The sequence below is a fragment of the Panthera leo genome, chromosome B2 (assembly GCF_018350215.1).
Source record: "Panthera leo isolate Ple1 chromosome B2, P.leo_Ple1_pat1.1, whole genome shotgun sequence".
In the NCBI taxonomy this organism is placed as follows: Eukaryota; Metazoa; Chordata; class Mammalia; order Carnivora; family Felidae; genus Panthera; species Panthera leo.
In genome coordinates, this window is record NC_056683.1 from 110,207,084 (window position 1) to 110,233,006 (window position 25,923).

General features: G+C 36.0%; 1 protein-coding gene across 1 annotated transcript in view; it reads left to right on the top strand.

The window, feature by feature from the left end:
- CLVS2 (clavesin 2) overlaps positions 1-25,923 on the top strand; it is a 63,251-nt gene that overhangs the window by 31,893 nt on the left and 5,435 nt on the right. Inside the window, exon 3 of the mRNA XM_042937399.1 lies at positions 19,621-19,731. Within this exon, the coding sequence (XP_042793333.1) occupies positions 19,621-19,731 (111 nt within the window). The remainder of the gene's footprint in view (positions 1-19,620; positions 19,732-25,923) is intronic.

Below are 25,923 nucleotides of genomic sequence, written 5' to 3' on the forward strand. Positions count from 1 at the left end.
AGTAAATCCTAGGGCTTCACATGGTACTTTTATTTGCAATGCATTAGGATGAGGTTGAAATAATTCAGTAAAGGCCATCTTATTCCTGCCTGAAAGGTTATCATTTAGTTCATCAGAGAGCAGAGGAAGGATAAATTTCTGTTGTGTTAGGTGTCTCTAACAGGTCACCTCTGTTTTCTCAAGCAAATGCCAGTTCTAACTCTGGCTCACATATCTGCTAAAGAATCTGATAAGCTTTCAAGCGGTCATTTTAAGAAGATTGTCAGGGAGTACACCTGTAAATTCTGCTGCTAAAACACACATGGATATATATTTGGATATTTTTTATTGCCTTAGTCTCATGATTCAGCCTCTCGGTCCTATTTTTCCTTCTTTTATACTTAATTCCATTCAAAAATATTATATCATACAAGATATTTACCTCTTCATAAAAATACAATAGAAGAGCTTATAATAAAAAGTAAAAGGCCCTTTTCTACTATTTCCTGCCAATATATTATTATCTTTTGATAGTATTTACTCATGAAATTTCTTCTATTCTTTTAAAAACCATTCTTCTTTTAGCCCAGTGGCCTTCTCTTCTAACTTGTCTAATTGCTTTCTAATCTTGCTGGATGGCTGTCACTCTGGATCGTTTTTGTCACTGAACTGGTTTAAATCTATCATTTCTTGTTGAATCTCTCTCTCTCTCCCCTACCCTGGTTTTCACATCTACATTGCTTCTGTTTTACTAATAAGAGTTTTATCTCATTCTTTTATTTTAAAAATGCTTTGAAATAATTTATGTGATGTTGGTTTTTTCTTCACTCACTATTTACAGTTTTCATTTCCTTTAAAAAATATTCATCTTCCATCATTTTCAATGGTGTCTCAGGAGTAAGGGAAACAAGTATATGTGTTCAGTCATTTTAAATTAGAAAATTCTCATCTACTTTTCTTTTAAAGATTTTATTTTTAAGCAATCTCTATACCCAACATGGCCTGGAACCCACAACCTCGAAATCAAGAGTCGTGTGCTCCACTGACTGAGCCAGCCAGACGCCCCCAGTACTCATCTACTTTTAAATAATTTTATGTATCATTGTGAGCCATGGAAATGCTCCCTGGTAAAATAGAGTGTAAACATTTTATTTCAACTAAGTGGTAAAATCTATAGCTGGCAGGGATGGTGTCTTAATATCACTAAGGGATGGCAAAAAATGGGACTTAACACATGTTTCTTAAATGAATATATCATCAATAAAATTTGCTCTTCTTCTTTGCCTATTCTACGAAAATGATAAAGGTAATGTTGGTTGTAGAGTGACCGAACAATGCCACTGCTGTAGGAGTGTGTGCTGTGTTTTCATAGGATGATAGAGCTAGCTTAATAGGCAAATTTTGATCTCTTTTGCACTTACTAATGAATATAAACTTACAGCAGAGTGGACTAAGAAGTAGATTTGAAACCATGGTAAAGTCCATGATCACCTTGAGCAGTAACAGCTTGACTGGAACTTTAATTTTTCAAATCTGTAAGCTTTCTGTGCCTCATTTTTCTCAGTTATAAAATTAAGATGGTGCAATCACAGGCCAGTCCAAGAGGCTGTGGGCATTCTGTAAATCATAAACACCAAAAGTCTATTTGCTGTCTGTTGTTTCTTTACCTATGGGAGATTTTTTTAGTTTTTATTTTATGTGAGATATTTAAAAATGAATTATTCCTTAGGGTGGTATGCTTTCCTAGTAAATTTTCTCAATCTTTAGATGTGTAATTTTGACTCAATATTGTGTTTTATCTTTTCCATGTTGGCATATTAATCTTTTTTTGTTTTAAAGGAAACATTTCAAACCAATACTATTTGGCTCATGAAATTAAAACAAGGTAATTTTTTAGCTCTTTCTGGGTAAGGTATTGTTTCCTTAAAAATCCATTTTATTTAACGTTCAGAGAACATGGGGTTATATTCAGAAAGTATTTTAAATTTACATCCTTAAAAGACATAGATTTTGTTCTTTTTACAAATATCATATCTATATAGCAGCAATAATATGAAATGTAGTGATGGTTACAGAAAGCTACATGGGTGATAAAATTGCATAGAAGTACATAACTACACACTCACGAAGGAGTACTTACAAAACTGATGTCATCTAAATAGGCTCTATGGCTATATCAATATCAAATTCCTGGTTTTGATTTTTTTTTTCTAGTAAGGTATCCTACTTGGGGAGACTAGGTGAGGGGTGCATAGGATTTTCCTGTTCAGTTTTGCAACTTCCTGTGTGTCTATAGTTATTTCAAAATTTAAAAAATTAGTCAATAGATAGACACAGATACCTTCTTAATGGTGAAAAAAGTGACAAAGTAACAGAATCTGGGTCCCACCACCAGCATTGTGCAAATATATAGTAGGAACCATAAATAATTGTTGAATGAGAATGAAGAGATACTGTCTATTATCTCTTTTGAAGAACACCATGGGATAATATTTAAAAAGCATTTTTATTTGAATTATTAAAAGAAGTTGGGGCTTTTTTGCTGTTTCATTTTGGTTTTGATTATATGACAGAAAGAATATTAGAAAGATAAAAGCAAAACTCTTCAAAGAAAAATCCACCTCTTTGTTAACATTTATATGTAAAGGAATGTTTTGATGACTTTACCTAAGCATGGGGACTATCTTTTCAGAGTTAATACATAAACCTTCAAATGCAGCTTTCTTTTGGATACACACACACACACACACACACACACACACACACACACACATGAACTTCAAAACAAATAAGATCCATATTGAAGGAATGGGAATTCGATGGTAGGAGAAAAGGAATATCATCAAGTCTGATCTAATGGCAAACTACATGGACGGGGTTGGGAGAGTATTGAAGATAAAGTTGTTGGAGAAAAGGTGTAACTGTTTTGTCTACAAAATTTTTAGAATCCACTTAAGTTGTAACTCACAGATGAACTGCAATCTATTCTAAAAAGTAGAGTGAATTAAAACATTATATAGATCAAAAGCAGCCTAAATATGTCACATACTTCAATGTCTAAAATGACATGCATGACCCTAAGTCAGATTCATATGTTACATAAAACAGATCTCTATCAGCTTTGTCACTAATTCAGAATTGTTGTGTTTGCTTAGGTTTCAAGGTTGAGTGAAGGCGAGGCATGTAATCTCTTGCTTCTACTCATGAGTTGCAAGGAAGAAGTCAAAGCCACGGAACTCTCTTAACCACACGAACACATATCCATACACACAGCAATAGTCAGGAACATTTCTTAATTCAGAAAAATCTGTGTTTCCTTGAGATCTTATGCAACTTTATGTGGCTGGGCTGGAAATTTTGTTTTTTTATTTACATGCCATTACTGAGATTATGGAAAGACAGATTGCAAATGTGTATGGTTGCCCTGATGTCAATGCTTGATCAGATATAGATGCTTGCATATCTTGTTTATACAAATTGGCAGACCAAAGACTAATATGAACTCTCCAATTACACTGCAAGATTCCAGAATGAATGGAGACCTTGAGTGCATTGTACCACAATGGGGAGACAGTAAAGGCTAATCACTGACATTGCTAATCCAGTGAAGTGTACCATGGGTAAACAACTTGTTGAGTATTACTTCCTAAGGAACTTTATTTGTAGAAAGACTTTGCAGCAATGGAAAGGAAAACTTACAAAGAATAGCTTTGGATGATTATTATTTGCCAACAAAGTAACAGGGAGTAAAGCAAAAGGAAAAAGGATCTTTCTGAGGCCACATGAATTTCCTGGTGTTTAATTAGAATATTCTCAAATTAGCGAAAACTTTTAAGTGTCTATAAAATTGTGTGATAAACACAAGAAGAGCACAGTGAAATCTTTGAAGCATTAACTTAAAAGTTCTTTTTGTAGTGAGAGGTACACTTATTAAGTGTTTCTGAATTTTGGAGAGGGGATGATGATCCCAATCTGAACCCTTGCTTCCTTCCCATTATAAAACTAACAAGTAAGAACAAGCAAATATTCCAAGATTAGCTAAACTGTGACATCGTCTTCATTATCCCCAGCCCTGCAGGAGATGTTCAGAGACTGAATGGGAATTCCTCATTAGCAGACAGGTGGATGGGGGATTGCCTACATCATGAGCCCTAGTCGTGCTGTTTTTCATGTGTGCTTCTCTGAAGGACACGTGCCTGAAACATCTTTAGACTCTCTCAAGCTGTCTTTATAATCCACTGCCTCACAACCCATATGGACACCACACAGTCTTGGAAGGCGGTAGTAGAGCTAAAAGCGTTCTGGCAAATGATTGGAAAACATCATTCTGGCTTCAGTGACCTCCTCTCTCCAACCCCTTACTCAAGCCAGCTCCATGATATTGGTCAGGGACTTCAATTAGGGGAAAAATGTGTATTTTTACTATTTTAATAGTACACAGATTACTGGAGCCTTTCAATGTATTCGTGAATCTCAATTTCTTTCTCTGTTTCTGCTTCTCTATGTCTTTATTTCAGTGTGAGCTATCCAAGCTTGGGGATATCTCACACATATGGCCTGCTAACACTGAGAGCTCAACATTTCAGACCTCCTCTTAACTATGATCCTTTTGTTATATGTTTCTAGTACAATTAGTGGTGAACTAAGCAAGATTAAAAAGTATCAACCTGTTTTCAGCCATTCGATGGCAGGTCTTCTCCATATCCAGTCATTTCTTAACATATGTCACGTGTTTTCCTTTTATGGTTTACCACCATGATAGGACTCAGATTCAGCTCTAGTTATCTGTATAGTGATAATAGATTTGACTGCATGTCTCCATCTTCTTGAAATCAAATAAAGTAGGACATTTCACAAGACTTCATCAAACAAACTGGGCAGGTCAAAGCATCAAATCACCGTTTTCTATTTCAAGAAATATGCACCCGAGACACCCATAACCCTTATTTCATCCTTAACTCTAACAGTTCCCTAGTCCAACTCCACCCCTATCCATCCCTAACCCTCACCACCTCATCCCTGCTGCCCTGTGGTAGGTGGCCATGATGGAAGACCTGGTAGATGGTGGGTCACACATTACTTGGTCATTTTAAAAAATAATTAAACTAAACGTCTACCTGGTTTTTATTTTTAACCTGAGAAAGAATGTCTCCACATCAAAGTGGTTGCACTAAAACATAAACATTAAAATGTCAGAATTCCATAACAGACTACACACCCCTACTCAACTAATGTTCCTACAGCACAACTGTAACATACCACTCTTTTCTCAAGAATGCCCACTACAAGCCCTTTGGCAAGACAACCTGGATGGCGGTCCAAGTAGACCCCATAACTGTCTTCTTAGCCACGCTGCCACCATTTCCTCACATTCACCCTCAACTCCTGACAAACATTCCTGAAAACTATATTGTAAAAGTGGCCCAGTCTTCCCATCTCTGGTTTTACTGCTCCTTCTCCCTGGGACACTCTTACACTCACTCCATTGCCTCATCCACAAGTACCAGATTCTCATTGGTGCCCCATGATCTATTCCATGTACTACCTCTTTGGAGAGTATTTTCATCATCATTCCAAATTTTCTCTTCAGTATGGAATTGTTTCTCTCCTTCAAACCCAGTCACATTTTGTGGAAATTATTTTTTCTTGCTTTATGTTACTTACTCTCTTTACCAGTATTATATAAGTTTCTTCAGTTAGGACTTTGCTTCATTCACATTCCCCTTACATTTCCCAAGCTTGAGTAGTGTGCAGTACATATTTGCTAAATTTAATAGATGCTTAGAGGGCTATGTTGTTGTCCTTGTGTTGATATTTTTAAAGTAGATAATGTTTTTACTATTATACATATTTACAAGCGTGTGTGTTTGTGTACGGTACATGGTCATGTTAGAACATTTGAAAAGTATAAAATACACAAAGCATAAAATAAAAGTCATCTATTATTCAATTACACAGAATTAACCAGGTTAATATTTTGATATATTTTCCTAAATATTTTCTTTTATATTTCTTTTTAAATAAATTTAAATTGATTCCAGTGATTTCCTCACCACAAAATATGTATGAAACATTGGTGTACATAAAATTTTACCCCAATTTATGATGATTTCCTTATAATTGGTTTCTCATACTGGTATTAGGAAACAAAAGAAGTATATTTTGAGGTTTCTTTCAGGAATGTTTTACCAATTTATATCCCCTCAAAAGAATCTGATGGCTCCCATCTTGCCAAACCCTTGCAGGATTGAGTTTCATCATTAAAAACAATCTGGTCTAGTTGCACATGCCTGATGTAGGCAGGAGTGTCTTGAAATATCCACTTAAGGACTTCTGCCTAATTCTTTTTATAATTTGCTCTTCTCAATTCCTCTAGCTGAAGTTCTGCAGCTTAACTCCCCTTTGGCAATTTTGAATATGAGAATGTCAGCACTTCTGAATGTGTGTTACTAAAGTAGTTTAAAAGTCAAGTGAGAGACCTAATCCATTATTGATAGTAAGGCCTGTTGCAGCTGACTTAGAGATTGGAGCTACAGGCCTCAAGATACAGGTCATAGAAAATGACTACATATTTTATTTTGATTAGAAATGTCACCATTATTTGTTACTCTTGCTATGCATTCACTTTTAATAGAAGAACCTGACTTAGAAACATGATGATGTGACAATTTTATAAGTTGGTAGTTTTTACTTTGGTTTCTCTCCTGCTATTATACTTGATTGAAACTTGTATTTCATGGATTGTGAAGAGTTGTGACAATGGCTGGTGTCATGTTCTCCAGGTTGTCTTGACTTCTGCCTGTACCAGGCACACACCCGCAGCGACAAACTTAAATAAGCTTGTGTCTCCATGTTAAGGCTCAATAGCTGTGATTTGCTTCAATCTGTTATCAACTTTCTCTGACAGAAAAAGTGGCTGGGCAGAACACCACACTTAATTTTTTCACAAAAGAAAGATCTTCCTGCCCATTCAGTTACATGATGGCTAAATGTATTGCAATTAGTTTTCCTTGTTGGTTTTACTTTAAGAAATAGTTTTGGCTAGAAAGAACTCTTTTAAGGAGGAATATTTTATCTAGTATCCCACTAAATTGCCTATATTTTACCCTAGTCAGGACTCAGATCGGGGCACCTGGGTGGCTCAGTTGGTTAAGCATGTGATTCTTGATCTCAGCTCAGTTCTTAATCTCAGGGTCTTGAGTTCAAGCCCTGCATTGGGCTCCACTTGGAGCCTACTGAAAAAAAGAAAACCCAAAAGACTCAGATGTTCCTCTCCACATGCAAAGTGAGTCATCAGTGTAATTTAAGAATTTTATCTAGGTGTAGGGATTTATCTAAATGAATACACCAGAATTTGTGTCCCGGGGACCCCTGTAGGGTAAGGAGGGTTGTGTTTGAAGCCCTGTTAGCCAGCATTAACTGATTAATGGTGGGCACAGGAAAAAATAACAAAATAATGATTTGTCTAGAATTAGAATATACTTGAGATTTTGAGATAGATTGGTCAGTTCTAGTCCACGAATTTCAGAGGTCCTGACCATATAGTCATAGTGTACTCTAAGAGGCTTTCTCTCCATTATAGTCTCTTTGTTCTATTTAGTAATTCTGTATATGTGGCAGGGATATTTTGCTGACAGAGACTCATTTATCTTGTGGGTAAGTAGATTTATCATTGGAACCTAGAAGCCAAGAGTGTATGGATTCCTTCAATACATGTGTTCATAACTAGCAGGAAAAGGAAAAAAAAGGAATAACATTGTGTTTTGTCTGTGGCATCAGGATAAAACAAGTTATTATATTGTTATTTACAATATATTTAAATGTTATTTATAAGCGATTGTTGTATTTGTTATTTATAAATGGTAATTTACTGGTTGAAGAGGAATTGGGGTTGCTTATAGATTTAAACAAGCCAAATTTACCATTATTTAAGATTTTTAAAACAAAAGTAAAAATTTAGAAATGATGGTCTATATTAAGATTACATTGTTTTCACTTTGAGCAGATGATAATCATGTGCTATCTTGGATGAGGAAAGTGTAACTCCTTGCTTTTCTCTAGACTTTCAGTTTTATAAACTGGAGTAGCCCTTGACCACCACTGTGTTCTGAGTGACCCAAGCAGATTCCTCCTAGTCCTCTTGAATCGAAGTGAAAAGACTCTCTCAGTCCAAACAATAGATGCTGATTGTAGCATCATGAAAGCAATGCAATCCAATCCCTCTGCATTCAAAATGTTCGCGTGAGACCTGAGCTTCCTACAGCATATGTCCACTCACAATTAAAAGCCATGATTATTTAACACCTTAGAATCCTATGGCAGGTTTCCTAGTGATTTGCGTTGAGAAGACATAGCCCTTCAGTAAGTCCCTTCATGCTTTCTTTTATGCACCCTATAAAGGAGAATATCCGGCAGCATCATTGTACATGGGCACCACTTCTAATTAACTTAAAAATTATTTTTTTTAATTTTTTTTAACGTTTATTTATTTTTGAGACAGAGAGAGACAGAGCATGAACAGGGGAGGGTCAGAGAGAGGGAGACACAGAATCCGAAGCAGGCTCCAGGCTCTGAGCTGTCAGCACAGAGCCTGACGCGGGGCTCGAACTCACGGACCGCGAGATCATGACCTGAGCCGAAGTCGGCCGCTTAACCGACTGAGCCACTCAGGCGCCCCCCAAAAAAAAAATTAAATTTTTTTAATGTTTACTTATTTTTGACAGAGAGAGAGACAGAGCATGAACGGGGAAGATCAGAGAGAGAGGGAGACACAGAATCTGAAACAGGCTCCAGGCTCTGAGCTGTCAGCACAGAGCCTGACGTGGGACTCGAACTCACAGACCGTGAGATCATGACCTGAGCAAAGTCGGACGCTCAACCAACTGAGCCACCCAGGCGCCCTTCTAATTAACTTAAAAATTAAACCAGAGGACACCCTCAGACAAAACTGAAAAAGAGAAAATCTAACACATCTCTATAATAGGAATTGGATTTTATAAAAGGAGAATGACAGAGCAAAAGAGAATTACTAGGAGTCACAGTGTCATGAAGCTAATATTCATTAGCTAAATATTTACTTATATAGGGGGAGATGGCTATTTTTTAATTAAAAATGTTATAAATGATATGTATTTGCCTTTGGGGAGAGCATATTCTGTTGACCACCCTTAAGAGATATACATGTTGACACATCTGTATTCATGATAGACAATTTAAACAATAGCTGACATTTTGCCAAAGGTCTTAAAACAAACAGATATTATGTATGTAAAGTGTGCAAATGCAAATAGGGACATTATTTTTAAATTAAAAAATTTAATCTAAGAAGGTATCTTTGTTTTAATGCATATTTAGATTAGTATTTTACCATTTGGGGGGGCAAAATCATTTCAAAATATACTCATATCTTAAAAATTTTACTTTATTTATTTTTTTTTATTTTTTTATTTTTTTTAATGTTTGTTTATTTTTGAGAGAGACAGAGACAGAATGCGAGTGGGTTAGGGGCAGAGAGAGAGGGAGACATAGAAGCAGAAGCAGGCTCCAGGCTCTGAGCTGTCAGCACAGAGCCTGATGGGGAGCTCAAACTCACAAACTGTGAGATCATGACCTGAGCCAAAGTCAGACGCTTAACCAACTGAGCCACACAGGCGCCCCATAAAATTTTAAATCTTTTTAAAAACTTATTTATTTGGGGGGGAGGGGCAGAAAGAGGGGAGAGAGCATCTGAAGCGGGCTCTGCACTGACAGTCAGAGAGCCTGACATAGGGCTTGAACCCATGAACTGTGAGATCATGACCCCTGCTGAAGTCAGATGCTCAAGTGACTGAGCCACCCAGGTGCCCCTCATATCTTAAAAAAATTTAATTATAAAAATACCATTAATGAAAAGTTAATGTATACTATTAATTACTTTTTTAAATGATCCATCACAGTTAATCCATGTTTCTTAAAACACTTATTAAAATTAAGACACTATTTGCTGAGAAATCATTAGAATTTAAGCATGTAATTTGTGTGCATTTTGTTTCAGAGATTGCTCATCAAATAGAAAAGCTTTCTAAGTGCTTGTTTTGAAATACAATGTGATATATCTTTGAAGGCTGATTGTTTCCTCTATCAAGAATTGACTATTCATTTTTTAACCATTTATTTATTTTTCCCTTTTAAGTGTTAAGTAAACTATAGAAAATGTTAATAATTATTGTTTCCCTACATGTCAGAGCAATACCTATCTGGGTGAAATTTTGTTTCTTACACAATACTTTGTATCTAACCCATCTCCTTTATTGTCTGGCTACCTGGGCAGCATGAGGTTTTAATGGGCATTTAGAAGTTAAGAGATTGGAGGAGAAGCATCCTTCTGTATTTGTACTCCCCAGTTTAAACTGCTATCTCTCTGTACCAGGTCAAGAGCCTTTGTTTTCCATCTGTTATTTGCATCCATTTACACATGGCTCATTACCAGTTATGAAGCATGCATAGAAAAAGACATTCCAATTAGCTGGTCATTAAATAGTTTCCTGATTATTTTCCTTCAATTTGGCAAAATATGCTAGTTAGCATATTTTGGTAACAATCCTTATTTACCTCATGAAAGCAATGGAATGACTTGCCTAGGTTTGCCTGTCTAGTATTGATGAGACTAAAAATATAAGATTATAGAGGTAGCTCTATTCTCTTTAGTTTCAGACACTGCACAGAATACTAGAGGTGGGGAATGGAAGCAAGGCTTTGGAAGTAGGGCAAACGTGACTTTCTTCAGGAATCTTAACCTTTTACAAGATAGGTAGAGTGTGTATACAAATAGCTTACACAACATTCATTCAAAAAGGTAGATATAAGTATACAAATGCTATTATACCAGCTAGAAAGAATACCCTCAAAAGACATATTTGGGAAAATATGGTGTGGTTAGCACATCAAGACACATCAAAGTTTTCTCCTTCTCCTTCTTTTTTTTTTTTTTTTGGCAATGTCTTGATTTTCTTTACTAGATTGGCCAAGAAAACTTTTTAATAAAATTTTCTGAATTCTCTATTAACAGAACTCTTAATTGAGCCTTTCCTAAAACCATCCAGAATGTTAGATCTGTATTCTCACAATGGCAACCTTTCACTAGTCACTCTTGTAGTTTCATTCCATTCTCTTCAATGTTCTGGGCTGCCGTTTAGATCTTTCTGCCTGAGGGATGCCTTCCCCAATTTCTCCTCTTCCTAACACTTCTTTGTAAAGCAGACCAATCTTAATAAGTTTAAATATATCTGAAGGAAATATTGATAAGATCTAAGGAACTAGTAGTACCATCTGCTATAATAGCCACCTTCTTCTTTCTATACCTGGGCACACTTTTAGAGAGTATATATATATATTGTATATATACTGTATGTATATTGTATATATATATATATATTTTTAAAGAGTATACATATATATACATATATATATATATTATACATATATATACATATATGTATAATATATATATATATATATAGTATTCCTATGAGGCATTGTAAAAATTATTCTCATAATTATTCTCATAATTCCAGGCTTTTAGATAGAATTTCATGTCATCTATATAAAGCTTAACTAAAAAAAATTAGAAGCACACACCAAGATGCCTAAATATTGCTTTTGTCTCTGGTTGGTAAGGTTATGAGTAGCTTTTTAAAAAAATTATACATTATTTGATGTTCAGAATTTCTACAATAATCATGTTCTCTAATTGTACTAAAAACATTAACAGAATAGTGCAATATTTTTAATCTCAGTATAATTTTAGAGAGAGAGTTATGGAATTAGAAGAGTAATTTCTAGGTATTGACTTATCACTGTATGCACTTTGCCATAGTGCACATAATAGTTGAAATTATGTGCTTCAGAAAAGTACCGTAAAGGTAGAAAAGAAAAACAAGCATTGAAAAAAGGCTAACAAGGGTTGATGGGAGAGTGGAGGAGAAGAGAAAATGGGTGATGGACCTTGAGGAGGGAACTTGTTGGGATGAGCACTGGGTGTTGTATGTAAGTGATGAACTATGGGAATCTACCCCCAAAACCAAGAGCACACTGCACACACTGTATGTTAGCCAATTTGATAATAAGTTATATTTTTTAAAAAAGGCTAATGAACTTGGTTTTGAATGAGTGAGTTACACATACAATTTTTGCCTATGTTCACACTGAGGATACTTCTTAACACACTTGATCGTTTTATGAACCTTAGACAATCTTGTGAAACAAGACCAAAGTTGTGGATTTAATTCTCACGGAAGAGTTCATTTTGTTCATGTTTATGACTACAAACTGTACTGCGATTACACCAGACATTATTTTGATTTATGTGTTTTCAGATCTAACAATTTACTTGTAATAGTATTATCCTAACATGTAATTTTTTATTTCATCAGAATCAATTAAAAAATTGAATAATATATTAATGGTTCATTTTCTAATTTTTCTTCTTGAATAGCTAGACATGTAAGGCATACATATTTTTGCTAGAAATATATGAATAACTTACTTATGTATATTTGATACATATACATATATTTACCTCTCTATATAGTGCCCATACTGCTAATATCTATAATGTGTATATTGTTTATATGCCAATGAGGAGAAGGTAGAGGTTTTGCTTTGATTGATATCATTTTGTAATTGTTTGCAATAGCAATCAACTTTTAAGGAAACTCACATATTGCATGAAGGGAGTACTTCCAAATCTATCTTCTCCCAAAGAAAGATATTTACTTGAGCATATGGTCAACAGAGGCTTGGAGAAATGTTGAATTCCACTGGAGCTTTGGTGGGCCAAGTTTCCATTAACTCAAGCATTCAGGCAAGATAATCTGTGCAACCAGCACAACAAAGTTTACCACTCAAGAGGAAAATGAATGGGAGCAGGTGAATTGCCAAAAGCTTTCAGAAGGTAGAAATTCTGTTAACTTTCTTCCACCTATCTTGACTGCACTCTCACTAATTGCAATGTACTTCTTATTTCATTGTCTCCCGTGAATAACACTGTGGCCAGCAGAGTCAATGATCAGCACGCTGTATATTGTTATTTTGATTATTATTTTGTACTATGCAGTGTTTTAGGACCAAATAACTACCCATTAAACCACATTATAAAATTGCCTCCATAGTCATTTCTATATGTGTAGAGTAAAAAAATAGATTATTAATATGGTAACCCAGTACTTAGGAGGTGTGTTTAATGGCTAACAGCTATGGTTGGCTGTTAGCAGTCCTATTAAATGTTTCATTTTGCAGATAAGGAAATTGTGGCTCAGTTTACTTAAATAGTTTACTTAAATAATAAATATCAGAATCTATTCTTTTCAAGAAACATCCACCTAGCTTTGCTATAGGACATATACACAAACACACAGACCCACGCACACATACACACACGTTTTCAAAATGTTGGGAATGTGAAGATGAATTACACACAGTCTGGAACTGAGTTCGATGCACAAAACAGAAATCTCTCTGGATAGTTCAAAGACAAATGGATTTAAATACAGGGAGTTCACGCTTTAAAACCTCATTGGAAGAACGGGAGGGATGACAATGTCATTAGCAGACTATGTCCGCTTTCTTGGTTTTGAGGTCACAGCCGTGCAGATGTGATCTAGAGGTCAAGAAACTGCTGTCTCCACCCTCTCACTACTCCCATCCCAGGGGTCTCTCACTCTCCAAAGTGCCACCTAGGATGTGGAAGGTAGTGTTCAGACACTGCGATAAAGAATTGCCCCTCTAGAGCTTGCCTAGCAGCTGCCACTGCAGCAACAATGTAATGGTGGCCTCTGTATGTAAATGTAATGACTGGTTCTTCAAATCTTGCTGAAGGGCTTCTCATCGACAGAATGACAGAACGTTGTTATTTAGAATCCCAGTTCTAAAGTTGTTTTGTTTTAGCCTTCCATCTCCTGCCCTATGGGGTGGGGCATGAAGTGGGTGGAAATGGATGCCAGGCCAAGCACCAACAGACCATATACAACACACAATCGCACACTCAGAGCTCACAGTTTAGTAGTGGAGGCAGACAAATAAAGAGAAAATTTAAGGGTCTTGTGGCAAGTACGCTAAGATACTTAGACACTGTGCTCGTGATGACAGAGAATGGACTTTTCACGGAGAGAGTAGGGCATGGAAAAATGAGAAAAGATCAAAAAGAGCTTCCTTGAGATAGTGTTGCATGAGCTAGGCCTTAAAAGATCAGCACAAGAAGACAGTTCAAAGAGGGAGGAAGGCCATGTCAGGCATGAGGGAGAGAACAAAGTCAACATGCTATAAAACTACACTTGAACGTAAACAGACATGAAGAGGCTGCAGGGAAGTGACATGGTGCCAAACAGGGGAGTGGACACAGTGGAGTTTGGGTTTTTATTGTGGTCATGAGGGTGAATATGAAAATATGAAGCTACACAGAGCTGAAGCTATAAATACTGCAGGGCTTCGGGCATGATTGGAAGTGAGAGAATCAGACTTCTGGTTTCCAGTTCTGTTTGTGAGAAGCTTGGAAGTCGCCACTTTGTCTTAACAAGTAAACAACTGAACAGACTGAGAAATCAACAACTCTTCTTAGATTCACAAGAGAGGTAAGGTATCAGGGAACACCACTATCAACAAGACTGGACGGGCAGACAGGTGAACACAGGGAGTCTTGGCTTACTGGAGCAGACTCTTAACAGGAAACAAACCATGGTGAGAATCAGTGTCCAGGCAGGACATCATGAAATTTGAATGACAAATTGCTGGAGTCTCATTGGGAATGAACTTGAGAGTTAAAAATTCCAGGGGGCCCAGTCTTGGGGGGCCATCCACGCTTTTGTGAGATTTACTTCTAGGAGCTGGACCAGGTTCTCACAGTAAATATTAGGTAAAAATCCCCTTGTGTTTGTGTCAAGGGGAAAGGAGAAGAAAACCTTTGAAATATGCCAGAGCACTCTGTTATTTTTACTGCCTTTTTCTCCAAGTTTTTATTTAAATTCCATTTAGTTAACATTTAGTGTATTATTAGTTTCAGGTGTGGAATTTAGTGATTCAGCACTTACATAAAACACCTGGTGCTCATCACAATTGCCATCCTCTGTTCCTAACAGGGCTTGCCCTCAGGAGAAGCTAGTTAACCAGAGCATAATTTGCAAGGGTATTAATAGAACCTAACTGACCTAGGGGTGGGGAGATACCACACTCCAGCCTTCCGGTGGCAGAAGGGAAATACACAACTCTAGGCTACCTGTCCCACCTAAGGGAAGAGAAAAAAAAACAACTGAGAAACACTTGGGAGTTCACAGTCCAGAGGCACAGACTCACTAAAAGACTGAAGCCTAATCATAGGACTATGGAACATTTCCCTCCCATGACACCTCACCACCACATTACAGAAGGCCAATTTACAGCAGTTCCTTTTATCTGGTACATAATGTCTGGCTATCAAGAAAAAAATTATAAAGTATACTAAAAAAAGTCTAAAAACACAACTTGAAGAGTCAGAGCAAACTGCTCTAATGGATAAAGTAGACAACACACAAAAACAGATGGATAGTATAAGCAGAGAAATGGAAAGTCTAAAAAAGAAAAAAAAATCTAGAGATAAAAAATGTTGTAACAAATGAAGAATGCCTTTGATGGAGTTACTATTAGACTGGACATGGCTAAAGAAAGGATCTCTGAGTTTGGGAATATATCAATAGAAACCTCCAAAACTGAAAAGCAAAGAGAAAGAACACTGAAAAGAAAAATGGAATAGAGTATCCAGGGACTGGAGGACAGCTATAGAAGGTATAACGTATGTGTAATTGTAATACCACAAGTAGAAGAGAGAGAGGAAGGAAACAAGGGCATCACAGTAAAGAGAAGGAAGGAATCAGGGATTATGTCATCCTTGTTTTGGACTTTGATGCCTGAGAGATGGCATTGAATCAGAATTTTAACCTGGATTAATTTGATTGCAAAGTCAGTGTTCTCCACTTTCACCCTGTCTTAAATGTGATTTGGTACTGATTAAGTCATTCTTTATGTAAAGATACAGTCAAGAATGCCCATGAACTCATGCTTAAGTTTTGTGTATATGTGTGCATATTCATTTTTCAATAGAAGAAGCATGGCCTCTGTGTGATTTTGTTTAAAAATCACTGTCTTAAACACTTGGCATAAAACTTGATAGCTGGTGTTTATTCAGTTTTGTTCTAGAGATTAAATGCTCATTCAAGAGTGTATTTTAAAAGCATTCCAAGTAGTTCTGCTTCAGGTAATGCAATAGGTTAAAATTTCTCGAAGATCTTCCTGCCAGGAAGCACAAAGGTGTTAGGTAAATCACAGCAAAAGAATCACACCTACCCCTCACCTGCCTCTGGACCCTGAGACAAGAACACAAAGTCTACTGAAAAAACAAAGCAAAACAAACAAAAAAACCCAGGGATTAAGTGAAGCCTGGGTGGTTCTGGAGGCAAATGTTGGCTGCAGGAGCCTACAGATTTAGAGTGTAATGATTGCCTAAGGTGTGGGGTGGGCAGAAGCAGAGACTAGATTTGCACTAGTTGAGGGTAAATGGGGGACTAGATGGGAGATTTTGCATTCCTCCAGGTGTGGCACCCTTAGGGAAGGTTTGTGCTAGGAAAATCACTGCTGGCTAGGAAACCTTTAAGTAAACCTCTCTGCCTTTCCCATAAGCAGGTGGGAAAATAATAATAATGATAATATTGGTATTAATAATAATGGTAATTATCTTCTGTGATAGTCTGAGGCCATAATTATCTCATGAGGCTGAGGTTTGAATATACACTGTACAATCAGAAACCCCAAGATGGGAAATTAAATTAAAGCCAAACTAAGCTGATGGCACTGAGTAGGAGCTGATACAGATCTCATCTGGGGAAAAGCATCCTCAAGCCAGCTCCTTCAGGATTCCCAATGGATAATATTAGCCAAATATAAGTTCACCATAAACAAGATACTGTAAGCAAGATCAGTAGAGACAGTAAGCAAATTCACACGCTCAAGGACTATAAAACAAAATAAGTATGTATTAATTAAATGGTTATGTTACTAAATAATGTTATTAATGATGGAATTAAAATAAGCAAAGACCAAGTAACTAGGGAATTAAAGTTACATGAAAATCTATTTTATACCCAATAAATTGGCAAAATTCAACAGATTGACAGTACCAAGTGTGGTATGGGTAAGAGCTGGAACTTTCCTCATTGCTGGGGGAAGGAGGGGTATAAATTGATATACTTGCTGTTACCAGTTGTGTAAAGCTGAAGTCTCTACACTCTGACTCAGTGTTAACAGTTCAGATATATACCCCACATATACACTTGAACATGCCCAAGAGACATGTCCAAGAATGAAGTCTGCAGAGCAGCTGTACTGGTAATGGCAAAACAGACAAAATATTTGGAAAACACCATGCATTGACAATACAAAATAAATTGTGAGGTATCATACAATGGTATACTATACAATAGTGACCATGAACTATACCTGTGCATGTAGAAAACTCAAATACAGGAAACCTTAAAAACAATGTTATGTGACAACAGAAAAATACATTCACTAACATTTTGATAAAGTTTAAGTAGTTAGAAAACTTAACCCTCTCTCTCTCTCTCTATATATATATATACACACACATATATATATACATACATATATATAAACACATATATCCCTAAAATCTATATATACATGCCAGCAAAAACTATAATATATAAAAATAAAGAAAATATATAAGATATAAACTATAGAGCAAGTAAAATATTATATTTATATATTTATAATGTTTATAAAATAAAATATAAGCAAAAGAATTACAATATAAATTTTAAAATGTAGAAGATCAAAGAATAGGAATACAATAAACTTTAAGGTTATTAACCATGTTCTATTTCTTAAGGTGAGTGGAGGGCACATGGGTGTTTATCTTAGCATTCTCTTTATTGTATATACATTATTTTCTTTTTATGTATAAAAATGTGATAACTTAAAAACATACTATGTCTGTATTTCTATCTGATTCATTTCTATTATTGTAATAATTTCTTGATAAATGAAAACTATGTATTTATAAAAGAAGTAAGACACTGGCATTAAAGGAGACAAATTTTATCTTTAGTTATTCTTATTTATTTATCTAGTACTGTTCTCTTTTTATTTTTTAAGTTTATTTTTATTTATTTTGAGAGATAGAAAGGAAGTAGAGGAGGGGCAGAAAGAGAGAGAGAGAGAGAGAGAGAGAGAAAGAGAATTCCAAGCAGGCTCCACACGGTCAGTGCAGAGCCCGATGTGGGGCTCAGACTCACAAACTATGAGATCATGATCTGAGCCGAGATAAAGAGTTGGATGCTTAGCTGACTGAGCCACCTAGGCAGCCAGTACCGTTGTCTTTTTATAATGTGTTAGTCTCAGAGATAGATATCGCTTGGCAAAAAAAAAAAATGCTTATTCGCTCTGAAAATCAATATGCAAAACCACGAATTAATTATTAATGTTCCAGTGTCCCCCCAAAACTAAAATATTTTAATGGGGTTATGCCATGTGTGTTTTTGACTAGACAATCTTGTTTAAGAAAATATTAAATTAAAAAAATGCATCTGATTATTTCAGTTCCTTTACTTTTCATTTGTTCCCATTCATGCTCTAAATAGAATCCAGAAGAATGCTAATTATCATGATACGCCTTGAGAGAGACTTCTAGTGGTATAGCCCTTTTTTTTTTTAAAGAAGACTTTTGTAGTCAGTTCAGTGTGGAATTTTTCAACTAGTAGCAAGAATCAGTCCATTTATGTGGCTTCCTCAAGTGCACTGTGAGATGTTGTAATTCATTCAGCTGAAGGATTCCCTTCATATTATAGAGTGAATGGGATGCACCTATTTAGTTACAGATAGGAAGAAAAGCCCTCTCTACCTCTCTACGTCACTTCAGATTCGAACCTTACACAGGTGAGTTCTTGTTGAAGAGGAGGGTGGCTTTCTGACAGGCCCGTTTTCATCCTGTGGGGTGAGCTCAAAGGGTTTTGACTTAATTTAACCTAGCAAAATACAACCCCAAATTTCTTACACTACAGCGCTAAGGTTTTATTTTGCGTAAGTCTGTTTCCCCTTTTTTATGGCTGAGATAAGGGAAGGAGAATGTTTATAATGAAGTTGACAAAATAAGATAAAGTGAGTTTTGAAATATAATGGTGCTCACATTGTTGTTGACTACAGTGAACTTAATAAAATATTTTAAATTAGGTACACTTTAATATAAATATAAATGATTTAAATACAACACTTATCTAACTAGATTCAGTATTTGACAAATAAATAAAAGTATTTATTTCTTCTTCTTGGCCTATAATGACTGTTAACAATTTGTAGGCTTAAAATATGGCACTCTTAAAAGCGCTGAAGTTAGTAATTAACTGTTCTTGAGAAGGATTTGCTTTATTACATATTGCTTCACTTTCGGTATGAACATTATAATGTTTAATATGGTAAGGGTCTTTCTTATTCATCTTAACTATACAAATAATCTCATTTAAGTGTGTGGAATAACAAATTTATATACCATATGATTTCCTTAAGCCTTCTCAATATATTAAAGCATGTTTTGATTTTTCTCCCCGCTTCGTGTTACTCTAGGATAGTTTCCCAGCACGATTTGGAGGAATTCATTTTGTCAATCAGCCATGGTATATCCATGCCCTGTATACCGTGATCCGGCCTTTCCTAAAGGAGAAGACTCGGAAAAGGGTATTTGTTTGTTTCTTTGTTTTTATACTTTTTTCTCCTCCCACATTCAATGAATTATGATGCATAATGTGTATATAATATCAGGTGTGGTAAATGTACCTCTATATTGCATGTAAATATTCAACATACAAGATATTTAAAAATTCTTAAAGACCATATAAAAGAAATATTCAAAAGCCCGCAAGCCTGCTTGTCTATTTTCCCACAAATTGGGAGAACATGTCAGTACATTCATGATAAAGCCCCAGTTTAAAGTAAAAAAAAAAAAATTATGCCATGTTACTAGATTGTTATTAGTACACCTAATTTCAAGTAAGATCTAGAGAAAAGTTATCATTTTATTAGTGGATATATGAATGCTAGTTATTTCACAATGTGTATCATATTGAATATAGTGAATTTTGTGAAATCTAATATAATTTTGTGGTGATCATCATGATCGATCACACATTTCAGAAAGAATGCTGATGTTTAAAAATATTAATATTTGTTTAGATTGCAAGTTACTTGAGTTCTAAGGCTCGGTTTCATTTAACAATGAGGATATTCAAAGTACATGCAACAAAATAATCATTTTTTCTGCAAATAAGATGATTTATATAAAGCGTTTAGCACAGTGCATGGTACGTGATAAATGCTGAACGCATTTCTCATTATTATTAATAATACAGACTTTAAAATGTGTTTTAACGCACATTATTTCATTTTAGCCTCCAAAAGTTTCTGAAGTGTAAATTTAGTAAGCAGTATCTCCTATCTCGGAGCTAAGGAAAGTAAGTCTTAAGATGGAGTAACTTGCTTACTCAGTTCCACAGCTATAAAGCTCGTATAGGAATCCAGACATCTCCAGATTTAGAGCTATTTTTATCACCGTGCTGTGACCAATTTTCAAACGATTAGTTCCAAAGTAAAGTATGCTTTACTTCTAAATCTTTATTGAAGGCAATTTTCCATGTTTCCCAATGAATGAGAAGGCACTTCAGGTATTTCCATGCCATGTTGTAGAAGCCTCCTTGTGAGCATAAAAGAGAAGTAATTGTTAAGTATGTGTTTGTATCAAGCATTAGTGAGCAGAAGGTCTTCTGGATATGAATTTGTTGAAAATGTTTCAGTAGTTTAGGAGGAAGAATTCTGTAAACAATTATAATTTATATCAGGAATAGTTTCTACCAGTGAGAGTCAAATTAATTTACATGTTAGAATTCAGAAAAATGTATTGATGTGCTTCACAAGTAACACTTTCAAACTTTGTTTTATGAAGAGATGATCAGGTGATCCAAAACACCTGCTGGGGCTTTTAGTACGTATTATACTAGTGAATGCTTCTGTAGTATTCACTCTATGCCACATGCTGTTCTAAGTACTTTACATATGTTAACTCATTTAATCCTTACAACAATGGCTCAAGGGGAAGCATTGTTATTTTTCTCCCTCTATAGATGGGAAAATGAGTTACAGAAGGTTAAGCAAATTGCTCTAAATCACAGCTAGGAGGTAGTAGAGCTGAATATGTGGATTTATGGGAAAGACAGTGCCAGACAGAGGGCATAGCAAAGACAAAGGCCCTTAGGTAGAAACATGCCTGGTATATACACTTAGCAAAAGCAAGGAGGCTCAGAAAGCTGGAGCAGAATGAGCCGCTGAGGAGGGTAGTAGAGGATGGGATAGAAGGGGGTATGGCGTGGCAGATCACATGGGGCTTTGTATTCCATTGCAAGGGTCTGGGCTTTCAGTCAGAGTGAAATGAGAAATACTTTGAAAGACTATGAGTACAGGGGTGACTTGTTCTGAGCACAATGTTCTGCTCTGTAAAAAGACTAAAGAGGATCAAGTCTGAAAAATGAGGAAAGTTCCAGGTTTGCGGTTATTTGAGTGAACTGAACAGTTTTGACAATTCCTAGAAAAATTCTTTGGTAGCATTATTCCAGATGGAAGTGAGGTATCTGAGCTTTACCATTTTAATTAAAACTATATGACTTATAAATAGTTATAGGTTAAAACACTTTTAATTTTTACTTAAATAATTAATGTAATGTACAAAGCAATTATATTTCTTTACAGGTATTCCAAGTGATGCATTCAGCATCACCACATTACTCAAACACTTCCTCAGATGTTATAAATCTATGCTGTGAAAAACTGGTAAAAGAAAACTTAAGGAATAATTGTGAATCTTTTGTCACAAAAAGGAAACACCTGATTTTCTGTTTGTTTATTTATTTATTTATTTATTTATTTATTTATTTTCATTAAATGAAATCTGACTTTGAGTCTCCAACATGCTGGACGGATAGGCATATGAACCCGAAGTGGTAGAAGGGTCCCTTCTTCCCCAAATCTCATTGATATCTGGAGTCTTTCATGCAGAACCAAACTTCCCATCCATCATGGCCACTTGACATCTTCATTGTTGAAGCCAGTACTAGTTCCTTGAATAAAGGTTTCCTTCTGCTCCCAAGTTATCTGTAATTAAGCTAGAAACCAATGGCTAGGCTTCAACTCTCATGCACCCTTCAGCTATTCTAGGGCTGTGGTCTTGCCACTCACCAAGAGATGACAGGATATAGCTTTCCCTACTGATGGGTGCAGATTTCCACCTGTTCCTCCATATGGTGGACTCTGCTATTCCTTGCTAATTCCCAAATGTATTTCACTTTCCTCCCTTCCACTCAGGTCACTTGCCATAATCTCTTTAATGGCATGGTTTAGGGAAATAAAATAGAAGCATTATTTAGGCTAATTCATAGAATTGTAAGGTACACTGAGGCTAGGGAGCCCACAAAGACAAGACTTCCTGAATGAAATGGTGGAAGAGAAAAATATAAGGAGAAAAAAAATAGCAAAACTTTAATAAATCATGCCGCTATCAACAACTAGTTAAAACAAAGAAAAATCTAAAGCAAAAATTAAATAGTTGGATTATTGCAATGCATCCTTTTGCCCATCCCAGAGGTGCATTCACATTTAAGAGTTCTGGAATCTTCATATAGTATATATTTTTCAAGAAACCTTGGGTTTGGAGACATGACAGTATTTTATGAATTGTCAAAACAGTAAATGCACAGTAAAACTAAGTAAACTATATAATATGCTAGATGGTGAGAAATGATATAAAGAAACATGATGTGGGGAAAGTGGACAGAACTTTCCAGGTTGGGCAGGGTTATGATATTAAAAAGGCTCACCAGAGGAGGTCTTCCTGAAAGGAGACTTTCAAGAAAAGGCTTGCAGGAGATGGGAGAATAAGCCATAGGAATATCTAAAGGCAAAAATCCTCAGACAGAACATCCATTGCAAATGTCCTGGGACAAATGCATGCATGGTATGCTTTACCAGGAAGTAAAGGGGTAGGTGTGTTCAAAGAAGAGGTTTATGGAGGACCTTACAGGATTTACTCCTTGAGAAAGGAGAAGCCAATGGGGAATTGTGAGTGGAATAACATCATCTGACATGGTCATTCTGGCCGCTGTGTTAAGAATAGAGCACAGGTGGCCAGAGTTGCAGTGGGGAGAACAATTAGAAGGTTAGTGCAGTAATACAGTTTGAAGGATGATGATAGCTTCATTTAGGGTTGTAGAGGTGGAGTTGGTCAGATGTTCAGATTCATGATATATTTTGAAGAAAGAACCAAAAGGATTTACTGACAACTTAGAGAGGAATTAAGGATGGGTTGAAGGTGTTAGCCTGAGAAATTAGAAGCAGTCATACCACTAACTGACATTGAAAACAGGGAGGAGCTGATTTTGAGAAGAAAGTTGTGAGTCAGTTTTGGACATATTAAGTTTGAGGTGCCCATCGAACTTTTAAGTGGAAATGTTAAGTAGAGAGTAGAAATAGTGATATAAAGTTCAAAGGAGAGGTCTGGATTTGATATATAAATGTTTCAGTGTATGGACAATATTTAGGTCCACTGGACTGAATGAGGTCACCAAGAAGTAAGTACACTTAGAGAAGAGAACAAATCCAAGAACTGAAGCCTGGAAGTCTGTGACATTAAGATGTTGGGATGATGAGGAATAATCAGCAAAAGAGACCGAAAAGAAGCATCTGTCAAAGTAGGAGAAAATCGTGAGATGCTGGGAATGTTTCAATGAGGAGAGTCATTTATATCCAGTGCTGTTGAGAGTTCAAGAAAAATAAAGGCTGAGAATCGGACACTGAATTTAGCAATGAGAAAGAGCCTGACAAGAACTATCTCCATGTTATCGTGGGAGGCAAAGCCTGTTTGGACCGAATTCAGGAAAAATGGGACTAGAGTATTTGGACAGTGAATATAAACAACTTCTTTGATGAGTTTTGTTATAAAGAGAAGGAGAGAAATAGAAGAATAACTGGAAGTAGAAATCTGGCCGTGAGAGGTTTTGTGTGTCTTTTCGAGAGGGAATGGAAAGAGAAGAGTTGGCAGGTTTGTTCTCTAATGGGAAAGATCCACCAGACGGAGGAAGTGCGATGATGTGAGAGAGACTGGAAAGAACTGCTTGAGCAGTATAACTGAGTAGAGGAGAGAAGATGGATTCTAGTGCACAGGTGGAGAGGTTGGCCTTTGTAGAGTTTATCTTTCCATTGTACTAGAAGCGGAGGCACAGCATATGGACACAGATGCTGGTGGGTGGGTCTCATCTGGTTGCCCTATTTTTTCAGTGAAAGAGGAAGCAAGGCCAAAGCTGAAAATGATGTTGAGGGAGGAGGTAGCAGAATGTTAGCAAAGAGAGAGGAAGTAGTGTGCTAGGATTCCATTTACCTCCCTAAGGATTTATGATGATAACTCATGCGTGACTTGAAAGGAGGTTTGTTACGTGAAGAAACACATCTAATGAAATAAGATTGTATAACTAATAAAATAAGAGTTTCAGGTGCCAGAACTTAACTTACCACCGGCCTCAATTATTTTAATTTCTCCTAAGAAGAACCTAAGAGTGTGTGTGTGTGTATGTGTGTGGTGGGGGTAGGTAGGGGGACTGTTGTGCTCTGCAAAGAGGAGTGGAAGTGTGTGAAGTTTGCAATTGGCCTGATGTACTTGGCAGCAGATGGCATCTTCTCCCTCCGTTGGCCCCACATCAAGTATTTCAGGCAGCCATTTCCTCTGCCTATTTTGGCCAGTGACCCTCTCTCACCTGCTTTTACTGGTCCATAATCTGTTGAAATTACTTGTTGATTGATCATTCCCATCCCTATCATTTTGTTTGAATACTGTAGACTAGTTTTTCTTTGTTTTCCCATATATTTACTTTAGCGGACTTTAAAAATACAGACAGCAAAGATAAATATATTAGCCTGTTTGTTCATCATGAACCTGAAATATGAGTCACTTTTAAACTATAAGTGACTATTTCTAAGTTACTTATAAACTATAATCCTTAAACAAATGTTCTATAAATTATTTGAGATGACAACAATGCTTTTTCAGAGACCAATCTATAGTTTTGAGATTGAAATGAAAGAAGAGGAAAGAGGTAGCAATTCATGGAGGAATAAATCTTGCATCTGTAGCTTGAATAATTTTCCAGTTAAAAAAAAAGCTAGATGTAGACAGTAATACCAACAATTAATGTATACATACATCTTTACATTTTCACTCCATTATTTTATTTTTATTTGAACAATAAATATAGAAACCACTAGTAGAGAAGATGCTGGCAACATTATAGAACTTAAGTCCTTTGGGATGTGAACCTTCACTCAACCTTTCATTATGATAATGCTAATCTACTTTTATTTACATTACACACTTTGCATTACAAAGCAGTAATTTAGTGGTTACAGTGTTCTTATTTTTATTGATGATAAAGAAAAAGCCAAAGTAGTAACAGCTTTTGGGCTTAATAACTTGGATGGGCTCTACAGTTGATGAGTCCCTTATGAGAATGGTCTATTTTAACAGCATTCATTATGCACACCATTAGCTCTGCACAACTAACATCAGGATGATGTACAGATCAATATGCACATTGGATTCTACTCATGACCTCAAACTATAAATTTTGGGTTCCAGCTCTTTAACCCAACCACCCTCTGACTTTCTAGAAACTACTTAAAATTCCTATGCCTCAGGATTTTTATATGAAATATTAGTATAACTATACCATCCCTGTCTGTTTTACAGAGTGGATGAAGGACTTAGATATTTTAACAGACATGGAAAACTCTTATTTTTGCTTTTCCTAGCCTCAATCCCTGCTCCTAGCCTTTGGA